The 16650-nt window shown below is 36.4% G+C and overlaps 2 protein-coding genes across 2 annotated transcripts in view; one reads left to right on the forward strand and one right to left on the reverse strand.

Moving 5' to 3' along the window:
* CRBN (cereblon) overlaps positions 1-12260 on the forward strand; it is a 40081-nt gene extending 27821 nt beyond the window's left edge. Inside the window, exons 6-11 of the mRNA XM_006157935.3 lie at positions 5435-5497; positions 6709-6793; positions 7464-7579; positions 8164-8228; positions 8969-9100; positions 10048-12260. Of these exons, the coding sequence (XP_006157997.1) occupies positions 5435-5497; positions 6709-6793; positions 7464-7579; positions 8164-8228; positions 8969-9100; positions 10048-10228 (642 nt within the window). The 3' untranslated portion in view covers positions 10229-12260. The remainder of the gene's footprint in view (positions 1-5434; positions 5498-6708; positions 6794-7463; positions 7580-8163; positions 8229-8968; positions 9101-10047) is intronic.
* Positions 12111-16650, reverse strand: part of TRNT1 (tRNA nucleotidyl transferase 1) — an 18589-nt gene continuing 14049 nt past the window's right edge. Inside the window, exons 5-8 of the mRNA XM_027775451.1 lie at positions 15516-15642; positions 13556-13749; positions 12784-13037; positions 12111-12654 (exon numbers count right to left, since the gene is read on the reverse strand). Of these exons, the coding sequence (XP_027631252.1) occupies positions 12406-12654; positions 12784-13037; positions 13556-13749; positions 15516-15642 (824 nt within the window). The 3' untranslated portion in view covers positions 12111-12405. The remainder of the gene's footprint in view (positions 12655-12783; positions 13038-13555; positions 13750-15515; positions 15643-16650) is intronic.

Here is a 16650-nt window from a genome sequence, read left to right on the forward strand (position 1 = left end):
GACAGACAGAGAGAGACATAGAGACAGAAAGCGAGAAATCACCCCCCAGGGGGGATGGTCACGCCGCAATCCCTTTTCCTCCATTCTCCTCTCGGGATCTTGGGCACGCATGCACACGCGGCCAGCATGAGTTTTAAGCCACCGGATCCGGGACACAAACCGTGGTCGACTACGTGGGAGTCCAGCGACATAGCCATTACGCTAACTGCTGGTTCCCAGGTTTTGCATTTTAAGAGCAGTTTGTTTTTCCTTTTCTATGAAATGTTTTCATATCCTTTGCTCATTTTTCTGTTAGCTTGCTATAGGAAATGTGTACATTCACTGGAGAGACAGAAAGTGAGAAATCACCCCCCCTGAGTAGATGGCCATGACTCAGTCCCTTCTCTTTGGGATTTTGGGCACTCATGCATACATGCCTTATGTGAGTTTCAAGCCTCAGGTTCCAGACTTGGGCAGCATTGGCATGTGAGAGTCCAGCATCGTAACTATTATGCCATCTACTGGTGTCTCTGTTAGCTTTTTGAGTTCTATTTCATTAAAATCTCTGTAATTAATGAGTTCCAAACATTTATCCCTGGTTTTTCAATTCAACTTTTTGACGTACTCATTTTAAAATTTTTAAGTTGTTGAATTATTTTTAATGCATCTGTATCCTAAATCACAGCTAAAAATGACTTTCCCATGCTAAGGAATTGCCTTGTGCTTTTGTCTTATAGCTTGAGCATCCCTAATACAAATATCTGAATTCCACAGTACTCCAAATTTTGAAACCTTTTCAATACCAAATACCACAAGTTGAAAATTCCACACCTGACCTCCCACGATGGGTCACAGTCAAAATGATACAGTACAAAAATATTATGTAAAATTATCTTTAGAGTATACATATAATGTGTGTGTGTGTGAAAAATCAGTTTATGGTTAGACTCGGGTGCCATCCCTGATATCTCATTATGTATATGGAAGTATTTGCAAACTTTGACATCGAAAACATCTCAGTCCTGAGCATTTTAGATAGGAGTAGTCAACTTTTCTGCCTGCTTTTGTTACTTTTATTAAGTATGTAGAGCTTTGGTTCATATATTTTTATCATAGTATGAATTCCACTGCTTTTCCAGATAGCTCACTGTTCCATTACCATTTTCTGAAGTCCATAACCTTTATGTAGACCAAAATCATGACTTTTATTTTACTTTTCTTTAGCTCTGTTGGTCAGTCTATTTATGTACTATTGTAACTGTTTTATTTACTTCTCCCATGAGTAGAGCAACCGGCACCCCCACAGCATATTGCAGACAACCCCAGCTTCAGCCAGACCTATGGGCACACGCCATGCCTGGAAGAACGAGGAGGCTCCAGGGTGCACATTGGGACCACCCAATGTGGTTTCAGTATTGCAGTGCTCTTAGTGGTGCACCAATGTGTCTCTTCCCTTTTGTGGCCCTACTGATCAACTCCATATGAATTCTAGATTCCATTTTACCTTGTTCCAGAATAATGGTAATAGTGAGAGCAGTAACATGTACTTTCTATTTTTATATCAAAGAGGAATGAAAGTCTTGAAATCTGAAGCTCTGTCAGTCAGGTGCTTCCACAGACAGACCAGTAATTTCTCGTATATGCTATGCATATATGTATCTCCCACCTAGCATATAAGCTGTTGGAATAGAAAAGACCTTTTCATTCCATTAGGCTCTTATTACCAAATGGGAGCTTGGAAATGAAATATATACTGGCAACTTTTGAATTACTTGGATTGTTTTTGTCATTTACATTGCTAATTATAAAAAGAGTTAACATAGTGAATTACCACCTTGGTCACTATGTAAAGGAGATTAATAGTAATGATTTACTACTTACAGTTAGTGTTTCATATTATTTCCAATATCATTGCTCTTCAAAGACCTACTTAAGTGGAGTTTCCTATTTTTTAAGCATTCTACATTTTTGAGAGGGGAAGCTAAAGCCATACTTACAAAGCTTAAAAATGGAAGAATGTGGGACCAGCAGGTGACACGATGATTACGTTGCTGGACTCGCACATGGTCTACCATGGTTCAAGTCTTGGACCCAGCAGCTTGAAACTCACTCAGAAACGTGTGCCTGAATGTCCATAGTCCTGAGAGGAGAATGAAGAAGGGATTGTGGCGTGGCCATCCCCTGCCCCCCCCCCCCCCCCCCCCAGGGGGACTTTTGTCTTTCTTCCCCCACAGGGGAATTTATTGCTTTCTGTTTTTCTCTGGTGAGTGTACACACCCTATAATAAAAATCTTAAAAAAAAAAAAAAAAGAAAAAGAAAAAGTAATGTGATAGATTATCTCCTGGTAATAGATATTAATTGTTAAGAGCCTTTTACAATCATTTGTAATAGTAAATACTGTCTCCAGAGTGACTACTATTTCACTGCAGAATCAGGCATTGGTCATTTGTGCCTAAACTTTTGGCTAGTATTAAAATTTTCTTGAGATATAACCCTTTTATGAAATCACAGTATTGACTTGAAAAATGCCTATTAATTGCTAAAACTTAATGATGTTACCCAAGATACCCGACAGAAGCCTCATCTGTCATGCTGGAAAGTTAAAAGGGACTTTCAAATCTAAAGATGTTGAAGTGGCTTAAATATTTAGCAGTTTTGTAAAAGCTGGCTATTATTTTGTAAAAGCTGGTATACTTCTCTTCAGTTTGTATAATTGAGTACAGAAAACACATCACAAGTATGTGTAGTATGTTAATCATATTACTTATTTGTAAATGGAACCTCTAGAATCCTTGAGGATTTTCAGCATAAAGAAATTTAGAGGTCACACTAAAAAGGGAACTGAGGCTCATGTGACTGTAGCTGGTTTGTGGATGCAGGAAGAGCTAGTGCTAATGACCTTTAGCCAAGAGCAGTGCTCTTCGCTTGGTAGCAGCCCACATTCTGTTCTCTTTATAATGACTTCACTAACATATGAATAAATTGTTGTGGCTTCTCTTTCTATGAAAGCAATGTGAGGTGAAAATGATACTTTTGAGTACTAAACTAAACTTTTTGTCAGGTCCTTGTGATTTTTGTAGTTCTAAGAAAATATAATAGAGTAAGCATTATCCCATTAAGATGTAAACCTCATGGAGCAGTGATTTTAGTCCTACATTGTTTTAGTCACTGGCATATCCCAAATGCATAAAAGTGCCTGACACATTGAACTCTGAGAATATTTGTTGAATGAATGGTAGTTCAGACTTCTTGTTCGTAAATTGTAGCTGCTCCCCATTTACTGTGGTCTTGGGCAAGTTGTGCATCCTTCTGTACCACTGTAACCTTTGTCCTCAAGCTGGACTTGCGTTAAAAATATTCTTGTAAGACAGCTTTAGTTCTAAGAGAAATTGATTGCCACAGCTATTTGTGATATTCAGAATCTACTCACATGCTATCAGTAGCAGTTAAAATTCTGTAATTGGTCCGTGACAGTATTCCTTAACATTACATATTTGGTTTTAAAATTCGTAAAGGACGGGACCAGCAATTGGTGTGGTTAAGGTTCTGGACTCTCACATGAGGGATCATGGTTCATGTCTCGGACCTGATGGCTTGCTTTCTTGCTTTCTCTTCTCTCTGTCTCTGGTAAGCACATGTATTGTAAAGCAAAATTTTAAAGAAGCAAAATTAGGAAAATAATTAAAGGATAGTGATAGTGAGCCATCAGGTAGCATGGTGTTTAAAGCACTGGGCTCCCACCGGGCTGACCACAGTTCAAGTCCTGGACCTGGCAGCTTGCTTTCTCATTTCTTTCAATGTGGAGAGTAGCAAAATTAAAAATAATGATAAATAAATAGAAGAAGGGAAAGAACAGCTTTTACCTTGAGGGTCTTGTGGTCTGACTGTTCAAGCATAAATCACTACCTGAGCACATAACAGGTCATCAGAGACCATCTTTGGGCAGCCTCAAATATAAAGATTATATTAAGAAAAAAAAAAAATGCTCCATAGTTGTTAAAGAATCCACTGGTTTAAGCTGTAGCCTTTTCAGAGCAAGTCCTTTTTGATTAGAATTCCTAAAATAACTTAAAACAAGTATTGTGTCTCTTTGAGAGAGAGTCCAAACTAAATATCTGTAGTGTTAAGACATTTCAGTAGAAGTTCCCATTTCTGACCATGATGGAGTAGAGTAGCAGTATTGGCTCTCTTAAATTCCACACTTGTAATATAGCTAGAGTAGTAAAGTAGGATCATGGGGCAGAGAGGAGACAAATTGCATAGCACGGCTCTAACTACTGATTGTGGCGCACGCGTGTGTGTGTGTGTGTGTGTGTGTGTGAATGTATATAATTTCTTCATCTCATGCTAGTTGGTCTCACAGAGTCAAGAGTAGGATCTTCATTTGTCCACTGGTACCTTGCCTTTTCCATTGTGCTTTGTTAAAGGTCCCTTTTGATCTTCCCAGTGTCATGTGTTAAAAAGACCTCAGTAGTTTAAAAAGAAATTGCAACCTTTTGTACATATGTAGGTTTTGTTTTGAGAAAGGTATGATTATTTTATTATGTAGGTTCCATATGCCTTGTTGTTCTAGCAATTGCAGAGTATAACCTCCTATATGAACACATTTAACTGTTGTCTTGTGTATTGATGTTTAGGTTGTCCGCAGTTTACTAGGAATAGTTGCTGCCGTGCAGTCTTTCAGTGATATCTGTGTGTACTACAGAGTATTTGGTTCTCTTTCAAAAAATATTTTGGTCATTTTGTACATTTTTCCTTCCCAGTGAACCTTTTATTACACTTAAAAAGTTTTAAGCTCATTAGTATTGAGTATGTGTTTTCAGGAGTGACATCCTAACAACGTTAAGTCTTCCCATCAAATGCTGAAATTCTAGAGGAATTAAGTACAGTACATGTTTTTATATGGACTTAGGCATGCTTCTATTTGAATCCTAATTATAGGTCTTGGAAGAAATATAGGATGGGTTTTCTCCTGAGTTTTATGAAAAGACAAGTTGACCATGAAGTCTCAAATATACAATCATTTTATTCTTTTTGAAATAGTATAATTATGTTTGCCTTTATGGTGAACCAGAAAGATGGTTTAGATTGTTATGTTGAGGTTTTTACAACAAATATCAGACAAGCAATTATTGGGTAAATGATTTAATGTTGTCATAATAGAAGTATGGTGTTTGCTCTTCAAGTTTATCTTAGTTTTACTAAGTCGTCCTAAAGCATTGAAGTTATACTATTTGAACTTTCTCAGTGGAAATTAGGATTCTGGTATATACTTGAATATAAAAACATGATTGTCATATATAATAGATAATCATCTACTATGGGATCTGGCATTCTTTTCAAAGTTAGAAATAAGTGTTTTTCTTAGCAATAATCACTTTTCAAATATTTTCCTTTCTGACATTGGAATCTTTATCTTGGGGGGTTTTAATTGATTTTTGTTTCTAATTTCAGAGAAAGTTTCATTGTGCAAATCTGACTTCATGGCCTCGCTGGCTGTATTCCTTATATGATGCTGTAAGTAATTGTAATTTATGGTCAGCTGTATCATAGTTAAGGGTTATTTAACCAAAGCATTAAAGTATATTCAGTGCTGTTTAAGAACTAATGTCATTTGTTACATTTAGGGTAAAACAAATGGAAATACTGCTGGATAGACTAAGACTTTAGGGTTTTAAGTAAGCATTTGAAAGTTTATTGGGTTTGGTAGTAGTTAACATTTAGAAAGTTAAAGGCCCTTTGGGACCAGCAGTTGGTGTAATGGCTATTGTCACTGGACTTCCGCGGTTCAGGGCCCAAACCCAGTGGCTTAAACTCACACTGGGTGTGTGTGCATGTCTAAAATCCCAAGAAGAGAATGGAGGAGAAGGGAATACAGCATGGCCACCCCCTGGGGGGGTGGTTTCTTACTTTGTCTGTCTCTCTGGCGAGTGCACACATCATATTGCAAACACCTCCCCCCCCCAAAAAAAAAAAGTAAAAGACTCCTTATATATGTTGGTTTTTCTCAAAAAATAGTACATTAATCCTGATCACTAACTGATGCATTCAGAGTTTTTGTTCTTTGTGTCTTAATACAAAGCATTGCCATATTTTGCATAAGTAATTTAAATAGACTGCTGAAATTATCTGGGTTTAGACACAATGACTGGATTCAAAGTTTGTCACTTAGTGGTTTAGGGCAAATTACTTCTCTACCTATAAAATGGGGATAAGAGCAGCCATTGCACTTGGCATATAGTAGGCATTCAATTAGTTAGTCATTATCCCTAGTGAACTTTGCCTATAGCTCTGCACTCCTGGATAAACTGAATAGACAGGTAATGATACCCTGTGCAGAAGTGGCATTTTTTGCATATGTTTACGTAAGATTGCAAACACTTTTATGTAGTAAATAGGAGGAAAGTAATAGGTATATCGACACTAAGTGATAGTGCTGAGTTTTACATGGGCCACAATCACTGTGGACTACCTCAGAAGAGGCTTCAAACAAAGCTAGAATACAGAAACCAGTTACATGCAGGAGCTTAGAACAGCATCCACAGGCCAGAGCTTGTGCCATGGGACTGACCGACTGTGCGTAAAGGCAGCTAGGTAGCTGACGTGGTAGGTAATTGGGAGTTGGTGATGACTTAAAGTGTTTCCAGTATGTTAATTAAGAATCGAAAAACTGACAGTAAATTTTAATGTCTGTGAACTTTATTGTGAGTGCTTCTATTTTAAATAAGGAAACCTTAATGGATAGAATCAAGAAACAGCTACGTGAATGGGATGAAAATCTAAAAGATGATTCTCTTCCTTCAAATCCTATAGGTATGAGAAATCAGTTTCTATACTAAGGCCTGTACTATCTTGCTACAAAAAACTTTACAATTTTGTACTTGAAATCAGGTATTTTTGTTGCTGGTTTTTTGCCCCCCCCCCATTTTTATTTTTGAAAAGCATATATACTTCTTTTGAACAGTTAAAAAGAGTATTTTTAAATTAACAGAATTCTTCCATTTTGTGAGCACTAGTTTAAGGCAAGTTTTACATGAAAAGTACAAGTTGTAGTAAATGGCTGTCAGCCAGAAATCCTTCCTGAGTGTAAAGACTTGCTTTGTTCTTTTAAGTGCCTTTTTAAAAGAAGTGACCCTAATTTCAGAAGTTACTATATTTAAGTCTCTATATCCATTTACAAGATACCATTGTTTTTTTGTAGTCTCTTGGCAAATAAGTTACTTATAACTTAGATTTGCGTTCATGTTCAATTTAAAGGAAAGTTATAAGAAACAAGTATAGTGTGGCAAAAGTAGTTAGGTAGTAGTAGGTTTTCTGAGTATATACTTGGTAGCTATTGTGTTGTTTATAATTGTGTAAAATGTGTGCTTTGGGGGCCCTGTGGAGGAGGATTTATTTCAAAAGGACATTATCTGATTCGTAAGTTATCTGATACTTATCTAATTCATAGGTGTAAAACTTGAAAAACCATCGTGTCTTTAAGATTTTTCTTACAGAGTAGCTGCTTGTCTTCCTATTGATGATGTATTAAGAATTCAGCTCCTTAAAATTGGTAGTGCTATCCAACGACTTCGCTGTGAATTAGACATTATGAATAAAGTGAGTAAATATGTTTGTGATACCATGTTTAGTTAGGCTAGAGAACCAGGCTGCACTGTTGGCACCTCTAGAGCTATGTAGAGAGTCTAGTTATGTAGTTTTACAATTATTCTTGTCATGGCTTATGTCAATAAGAAAAATATTTTAGGGCCAGCCAGCCTGTCTATGGCCTGATGGGTAAGGAGGCTGGATTCCACATGGCCAACCAAGTGTACTGTGGCGATCCAGACCTAGCAGGCTGAGCATGTGTGCCCAAAACCCTTAAAAGAGGGAGAGATGGAGAAGGGATGTGGCATGACCATGCCCCATGTAGGCAGTGCTTTCTCACTTTCCCTCTGTGTGCATAAACAGTTGGAAAATGCAGAAGTGAATTTGTACTTGCATAAACCTAAGTATAGTTTATCTAATAGATTTCTTTGTGAAATAGTTGTAGTTACATATCACTCTTTATTCTAGATCATTTGGTTTCGTGTGTGGCAGATCCCCTTAGTGCTAAGTTTTTGAATAGTTAGAGAAGTAGTTTTTGTTAAGCTACTAATTATCTTTGGGAAAAATAACCATTTTTTATTACTTAAATTTTTTAGTGTACTTCTCTTTGCTGTAAACAATGTCAAGAAACAGAAATAACAACCAAAAATGAAATTTTCAGGTAAGATATTTTTGTATGCTCCCGAATACATTTCCAAAGCACTTATTATGTCAGTATTAGTGTCAAGACTACATATCCCATATGTTAGGTCGTCGGGAAAGTCACATGCAAAAACTGTCAAGACTTTCCTGACGACCTAACATATGGGATCTGTAAGTAGTAAAAACCTTCAGAAAATGAAATATGTAAAGTCAGTTTGGTAAGACTACTCTCTCCCCAATTTGATTACTCAGTGACAATTATTATGTACCGAATTACTCTTAAGTGATGAGTACAGTAAACTAAAACTGCTGTCCCTAATGTTGAAAATTAGGCTATCGTCGTCTTAGTGATTAATCAGTTTGGCCACAGCAGGGCATACTTTTAAACATGTGTGGATGCTTATATAACTAGAAATTATTTTCAATAATTTCTGATGACAAATAATTGTCTGATGACAAATTCATCAGAATCATGAATTAAGAAGGAAGCTGCTCTCTATAACCGGAGACCTTTTTCACTGCACTTACAGTCTCAAACACTCCTTTAAAAGAACTTGAGCTCTGTATGTTATTTTGCAATGTAAATCTTAGGGAAGGTTTTTTTCAGTTAGCACTATATCTCTCAGGATCAGAAAACTGAGCTGTCTGCCAACCTCCTAAGACTGGTCTGACTTAAAACTGAAAGATTAAAAATCTAACCATGTAGGATTAGACTGCATTGCATTTTGATTTATCCTCCATGTTTATTCTTTGTTTTAGTTTATCCTTATGTGGGCCGATGGCAGCTTATGTGAATCCTCATGGCTATGTGCATGAGACGCTTACTGTGTATAAGGCTTGCAACTTGAATCTGATAGGCCGGCCTTCTACAGAGCACAGCTGGTTTCCTGGGTAATGTAGTAATGCTTTTCTTGTTGTTGCTGTATCTTAATTGGGCAGAAAAACCCAGAGTCATAAGCATAGTTGCTGAAATCATAATCAAAGCTATAAAATGGAATAAATCACATTTAAATGTTCTTCCTTCCGCAAATAGCTAGAATCATGTCCTGCAGAGAAAACAGGTTGGCCACTGTATTTTTCCTCTAATATACTTCTTCCAAAACTATGTATTTCTGTCACTTCACTCTGGAACTCACCTGTTTTATCACCTAGTAAAACAAATATCTGACTAAGTATAGAAACTGTTCAATCTTTTCTCTTCTTTAAGCCTGGTAGTTCTCTGGGACTGGCAGCATCCCTGAGAACTTGTTAGATTCCCTCAGGTATACGATTAGTTTTTTTTTTCAAGTATCTGGGCTAAGTAGGTATTAGTGATTATACCTTCTAGTATTGCAGCAAGCTATTACACTTGCTAGCCTATGGACTTAGGACTCTATCATCACTACCTTATTTGGCATCCTTAAGGAGTAAAACTACATTCGTTAATATAAATACTAACCATGGGATACTGTAGGGGGGGAAATAAGGAGACAAACTCAGTTAAGTGGTTGGAAGAACAGAAATGCCATGGTTGGCCAAATTGCTTTTAAACTTACTTAAAATACACCCTTATTCCCCACCTTACCCAATTTGAGACAAAAGTGAATTACAAGTGGCTGCTGTTTAAGAACTCTATTTTTTTCTTTGTACTTACTATAGGAAAACTCCGCTGTTTACATACAAAGCAATTTATATAAAGAGTCCATTTTATGTATTTAAAAAGCTTTTTTTTTTGGTTTCAGGAAACTGTATGGATTAAAGATTTATTCTTAATCCCTAGAATTTAGCTTTAATAGGTTTGGGAAACAGAACTGTGTTACTTTCTCCCTAGCTGATGTTATCATTTCTTAACTTTGTAGGTATGCCTGGACCATTGCCCAGTGCAGGATCTGTGCAAGCCATATTGGATGGAAGTTTACAGCCACCAAAAAGGACATGTCACCTCAGAAATTTTGGGGTTTAACTCGGTCTGCTCTATTGCCCACAATCCCAGATACCGAAGATGAATTAAGCCCAGACAAAGTGATACTCTGCTTGTAAGGAGAAATGGTAAAGTCACCTAAGAAGTTGCTATTTGCAAATCAGGTCTGCTTTGGATTTAATGCCCCTGCTGCCATACCTAACTAAATGGCAGCATCATGTGGAAGGCTGCAGTTTCTTTGAAGATTTCAGTTAAAGTATACTTTTGGAGAGGATGAAAAACAATCTAGAATTCAGGAATACCTACTTTTAAGGTTGGTGCCATTATATCCTATGGAATCTGATATGTCTAGTAGCATGTCAGAAAACAGGACATGCAGATCTCTGTTCCCTGCCCAAAGTATATTTTGAGTTCCTATAAATGTGAAGTTAATCATTTATCCTGATCCATGGAGTAGCATTTATGCGCCAGTCCTCCAAATAATGAAGGTTGCAGAAGTACAATGTATGTTCCTTTTTGAAAGAGGCAAGGCAATGTATATTTTAAAAGGGCTTGTTCCTTTGAATTTTTTTTTTTAGTTTCTGTGAGATACTGATTTGTAAATTCTGAAAATAATTAAGAGTTAAAATATGCAGTTTGAGCCCCAAAATAAAGTTTTCATTTTATGTGTTTGTTAAGAAAAATACTACTTTTGTGTATTTGCTCAGTCTGTTTGAACTATAACTTGGTATTCTGTTCCCAACAAAAGTTATTTTTCAAAAAGTAAGCCTAAACTACTGTGGGACAGAGATGCCTAAGTGTACCTACCCTCTGTATACAGGCTAGCAGTAAGTGATACTGTATTTTGTGGGCTATCTTGTCCATGTAAATTTAAAGAAAAACCTGTAAACTTAATTTAAACATGTTCTTTGTTTAAATAATGTAAACTATCATAAGCAAATTTAGATGTAAGGAATAATTTTTAAGATAAAGTTCTAGATAGAGTGCTTTGCCACCTACCTCTTTGCTAATATGTTCAAGGGTTTAGTGGCTCCTTAAACATGTGTAATTAACTGGTTTCATTGATTTTCTTTTGCTGCTTTACATTAATTCACAAAAGTTAATCAGTTAACTTTTTTTTTTTTAACTAAACATGGTTTTGATCACCACTGAAAATCAATTGAATATCTTGTTGTATATTGATGTAATTAGAGCATATTCAGAATGGATTTCAGGGAGTTTTTTTCAGTGTAGCACAGTGCATCTCTGTAAGGAATTACACTGAGGGAACATTACTTTTTTTGCCTTTGATCCCTAAAAAGGTTTTCATTTCAGAATGGTGGTTCTGAAAAAAGCAAATAGCTAACTCTGCATATTTTCTTTCTATCTAGACACATAGGACTTTTACGACATTGGATCTGAAATATATTAGTAGTACCTACTATATCACAATACATTTAATTACCTGTGTGCAGTCATTTGTAAGGCTCCCTTTCTTGCAAGGTAGCCCCTGTTAAACTCTCACACTTCTTTGTAGTTGGGCTTTCACAAATATATTTTGCAAAATTGTTTTATCTAGGTCCAAAACTGATACTTGCCCATAGAATACAAAGATGCTAGGGCTGATGGCTATATAGGAAAGAAAATTGTCAGGATATAGCAGCTGAAATCCACAATGCTATTGTTATACATCTACTTACCTAATGAACACATTTAAGGTTCAAATTTTTAAAGAGTAAACATACAGTAATTATAGTAATGTAAACAAGAAGTTAACATGTATGTTACTGAAGAGTATTATCACTATATATGGCAACTACTCTATAAATGCATTTACCTTTCAATGCCAAAGGAAATGTTTTATTACAATAAGAGGCTCAAGAGTAACCCTTAATCCTATAACTTTCCAGGCTTTGCATGCACACTTAAGAAAATCATGACACGGAACAAAATCATGTCTGTATGAATGCCAGCTACCCAGGACAAACTGGTAACTTGGGATTTATTCACATGCGTCAAGGATTTTCTTTTCAGGCACAACTTTATTTTGGAATTCAGAGAACTGAGGCTTAAACATTGTACAAAGTAATTCCATTATTTTGATCGTAGACAATAAACAACTTCCACTGCCCTAAAATTTTTAAAAAGTCTATACTTTTCTTGCAAGGGAGATTTCAGTGCCTGAAGTAAAATTTTTCATTCTAAAGTCATTGTAAACTGGCTTTTATTCATCTGGAGTTTCTTAAGTCTCACTAAAAGAAGGGAGAAAAAAAGCTAGTCTTACCAAAAAACTGTTTAGTAGCCAGCTCTCAGCAGTTTACGGTTTCTTGATGTAACTGAGGAGCTCATCTTTTTCCATCTGGTAACCACTTTTCTTCCACTGTTCTCGCAACTGTTGTAATAGAGCCCCGATTTCTTTTCCTGAAGAAATGCCCACTTTTCTAATGTCATGGCCGCTCACAGGAAATGGAGGAACAGACCACTGCTGCATGTCCTTCAGAAGACAGTGTTCTCCCTGGTACTTGAGCAGTTCACATACTCGGAGAGTCGCATCAGGTTCCCTAGACTAAATGCCAAAACCAAATATTTCAATGCTTACTTAGGATCTTAGTTTTAGAAACTTTTGACTTAATAATCAGTCCTACTCTCAGCAGTTTACAGACTTCTATTCTGATCAAGCCAAGTAGATACTTACATCTATAATGAAGTCTTGATAGGGCTTCAATGGTTCGGAACTGTCTGTGGCTTTGATTAAATCTTTCCTATTTTTAACCAAAAATAAACCAAGGTTTTTCTCTTCTTTTGAAATCTTCAACCTCAAATCCAATTTTGTGACATCATCCTGTACTTTAAATAATGACGCCAAAAGAGTCATTGGCTTTGGTGAAAAACCTTCGACATTTTTACTGACTTTGTTAAATTCTTCAAAACTTGCGTTAGCAGGTAAACCTGTAGGGACAAAAGTACTTTACTGAGAGAGGAAAAAAAAATTCCCTCATATCCTAAACCGAACATAATGCCCTGTCACTAGAATTCTGAAGCATGATAAACCGTATGATCCCACTGTCTTCTGTGAATATAATATTCATTGAACAATTTCTATGTACAAATAAACCACTATTCTAAAAATGTCTCACATGTATTAACTCATTGTAGCCTCTCAGTCCTCTTAGGTAGATTCATTCTGATATTTTCAGACCCCCTTTTTAGATCACACACTAACTAGAACCTCAAAGCTGGTAAATGGCAGTTTCACACACATCTGTCTGACTCCAGAGGCCACTATGTATGACCACCATCGGCCATCTCTGAGCTGTTTCCTACATGACCCTAAAGTTACCAAACTTTAAACTATTCCTTTCTCCATTAAGAATTCAACTAAATGAATCAAATGCTTTTTTCCCTATGAAATTTTTAATCTAGAATTCCATTGCTAGAAATTCAAACATTTTAAAACTTGCTCTCACCTATATAAGGAGCCACATCAAGGTCATAGATAAGGTGAATCAAATGATTTACATGGTTACCAACAAGAATTTTTTTCAGTTCCACCCAAATCCTCTCTCCTGATATTCCAGCCAAGCCTTTTGCGTTTTCTGCAATTGCTTCCAAAGTCTCAGGATCATGGTCACCAGGTTTATCTACAATTCTCCCATAAAACCTACAGTATGACAAAAATTCTCAATTATTTCTATACTGACTATCATCCAAAAACCCTGTTTCTCATTTTACCCTGTATATCTATCTAATAAAAAACAAAGAGAATTAATTCTAGGAGGGACCTTAACAATCCAGTAAATTCTCTACTTCCCTTTTATTTGTAGATCAGAGAACCCAAGAGCTAATGAAGTGTAACCTTAAGATTATTCAGAATTCGAACCCCAAAGATTCCACTATGCTCAGAAAGGACATCAAATGCAATTCCTAAATTGGCACTGGTGGTGGGTCCATAAAACAGCATTCTTTAGGGCATCAAAAGAAGACTGAAATGGCATAATACTTTTAATCCCTTAAAATTTGCCTGTTGATAGGCATTGACTTTTTTTTTTACTTTGAGATTTTTTTTTTTTAAGCTTGCATGTGCTCACCAGAGAGACAGAAAGCGAAAAGTCACCCCCAAGGGGGGAGGGGGGATTGCAACGCTGTAATCCCTTTGCTGCCATTCTCTCAGGATCTTTGGCATACATGCGCTCACAACCATTGTGTTTTAAGCCTCCTAGTCCAGGACTCAAACCACGATTGACTATGTGGGAGTTCAACGATATAACCATAACACCGTCCACTGGTCCCCACATTAAAATTTTTAAAGCGCTTCAGAATAAGAAATAAGATACTTGAGTATATTTCATGGAATCTGAAAATTGAAAGCCTTAAAGCCCATCCAATCTCTATTATGAATACCCTTAAAATTTATCACTACTCTAAATGAAATGCTAAAATAACTATTACTAAACCTCGATATATTCTTTTGTCCAGAGAGATTGTTTGCAAATACAAGTTTAGAGAAATAGTATTGATTGATAAAATACATATGGTCTGCTAAGGGAATTGATCCCTTTCCAGTGGAAAATTAATACTATTCATATATTAGCTATTTAGTTTAAACATCAAAGCTATCCACAAAATCATCTATGCATTTTATACTTAATAAGTTTATACAAGTTTTAAGCATATACCTCTATACCTTGATTTTTTTTTTATGGCATTTTATTTGCATTTAAGATACTTCTTTTCACCAGCATAATTTTGTTGTAAGGAAGAGATTTTCCACCATCCCCTAAGAATGTAAGCCAAATGAGGGCAGAGACTGACTTTCACTGCTGTATTCAGAACACCTAAGATAGTGCTCAGCCTATGCTAGGCACTCAGACATCTCTGTAATGAATGGATCAGTGGAGGAAATATCACTTAATCAAGAAAAATGGGGAACCAGCAGTTAGCGTAATGGCTATGTCGCTGGACTCCCACGTAGTCAACCGCGGTTCGTGTCCCGGACCCGGTGGCTTAAAACTCACGCCAGGCGTGTGTGCGTGCATGCCCAAGATCCCAAGAGGAGAATGGAGGAGAAGGGATTGCGGCGTGACCATCCCCCCTGGGGGGTGATTTCTCGCTTTCTGTCTCTATGTCTCTCTCTGTCTGTCTGGCGAGCGCACGCGCCCTACAGTGAAAATCTCTCCAAAAAAAAAGAAAAAAAAAAAATGAGCATTAAAAAAAAGGAAAGCTAAATAATAAAGATGATATAGAATGAAGTACGTTTTAGAAATGAAAATAGAATAAAGTTTTTAAGTACTATTTCACCCATAGAGTATAGGTTACTAAGTCTCCACTGGACACAAACATTTGGCATGTCACCATTTTGTACAGTGACCTGCTATGTATTTACATGACCAGAATGGTGGTCTCATCCTATTTCTTTAAAATACTTACCTGAAGTATCTTAAAATTCGGAGATAATCTTCTTGTATTCTCTGTTTAGCATGTCCAACAAATCTAACTTTCTTATTTTTTAAATCTTCATAACCATTAAAGTAGTCAAATAAGGTACCATCAAAACCTATTAGAAAAGGAGAGAAAAATCACTATTAATAATCTGAATTTATAAAAACAAGAAAAATAAATTACTACAAAGAATAAAAATTCAGCAAGGTAAAGCAAGCATTATAAAATATAGTTTACTAGTATTCATACATATAAACTATTAAATGGAAAGAACAAGTCTGCATTTGCAATAGAATGTGAAAAGATCCAAGAATAAGCTAGAAATAAGCACAATACCAGAGGCAGGGAAAAAACAGTATGAGGTGATTGTCACATTATAAAAGATAAACTATGGCTGAAATAACCTGAAAGAATAACAGGAGTAGAAGAAACCATAGGAAAATACTGTATATCATGGAACAAGATTTGAAAGGTTTTATGGGGAAGACCCTTCAAACTCTTCATTACCAAGAAAACAAAACAGACAATACTAGACTCTTAAATGAAATCATTGAAAACCATTAAAAATGTCTGCATGGCAAAAACTACCAACTCAAGAAGTCAAAAGGTAAATGACAAGGACCAGCAGTTAGCATAATGGCTATGTCGCTGGACTCCCATGTAGTCAACCACAGTTCGCATCCCGGACCCGGTGGCTTAAAACTCACACCGGGTGCGTGTGCGTGCATGCCCAAGATCCTGAGAGGAGAATGGAGGAGAAGGGATTGTGGTGTGGCCATCCCCCCCCCCCCGGGGGGGATATCTCGCTTTCTTTCTGTCTCTGTCTGTCTGGTGAGCGCACGCACCCTATAGCAAAAACCTCTCCAAAAAAAAAAAAAAAAAGGTAAATGACATTCTAGGAAAACATATATATTAGGTAAATATGGAGACATGGCTAATTTTTGTAATATATCAAAGCCCTTATAAAAAGTTGATCTCAGTAGGAAAATGGGCTACACTATACAAAGGAAATAAATCTCTTTAAAAGTGAAAATAAATAAAAACTTTTGATTGCCATTTTTTAACTTTCTATTAGACTTGCAAAAGATCTAGACACTAATACTCTTTGTAAAGGTATGGTGAA

This window comes from Tupaia chinensis, unplaced genomic scaffold, assembly GCF_000334495.1.
Source record: "Tupaia chinensis unplaced genomic scaffold, TupChi_1.0 Scaffold000565_1, whole genome shotgun sequence".
NCBI lineage: Eukaryota > Metazoa > Chordata > Mammalia > Scandentia > Tupaiidae > Tupaia > Tupaia belangeri.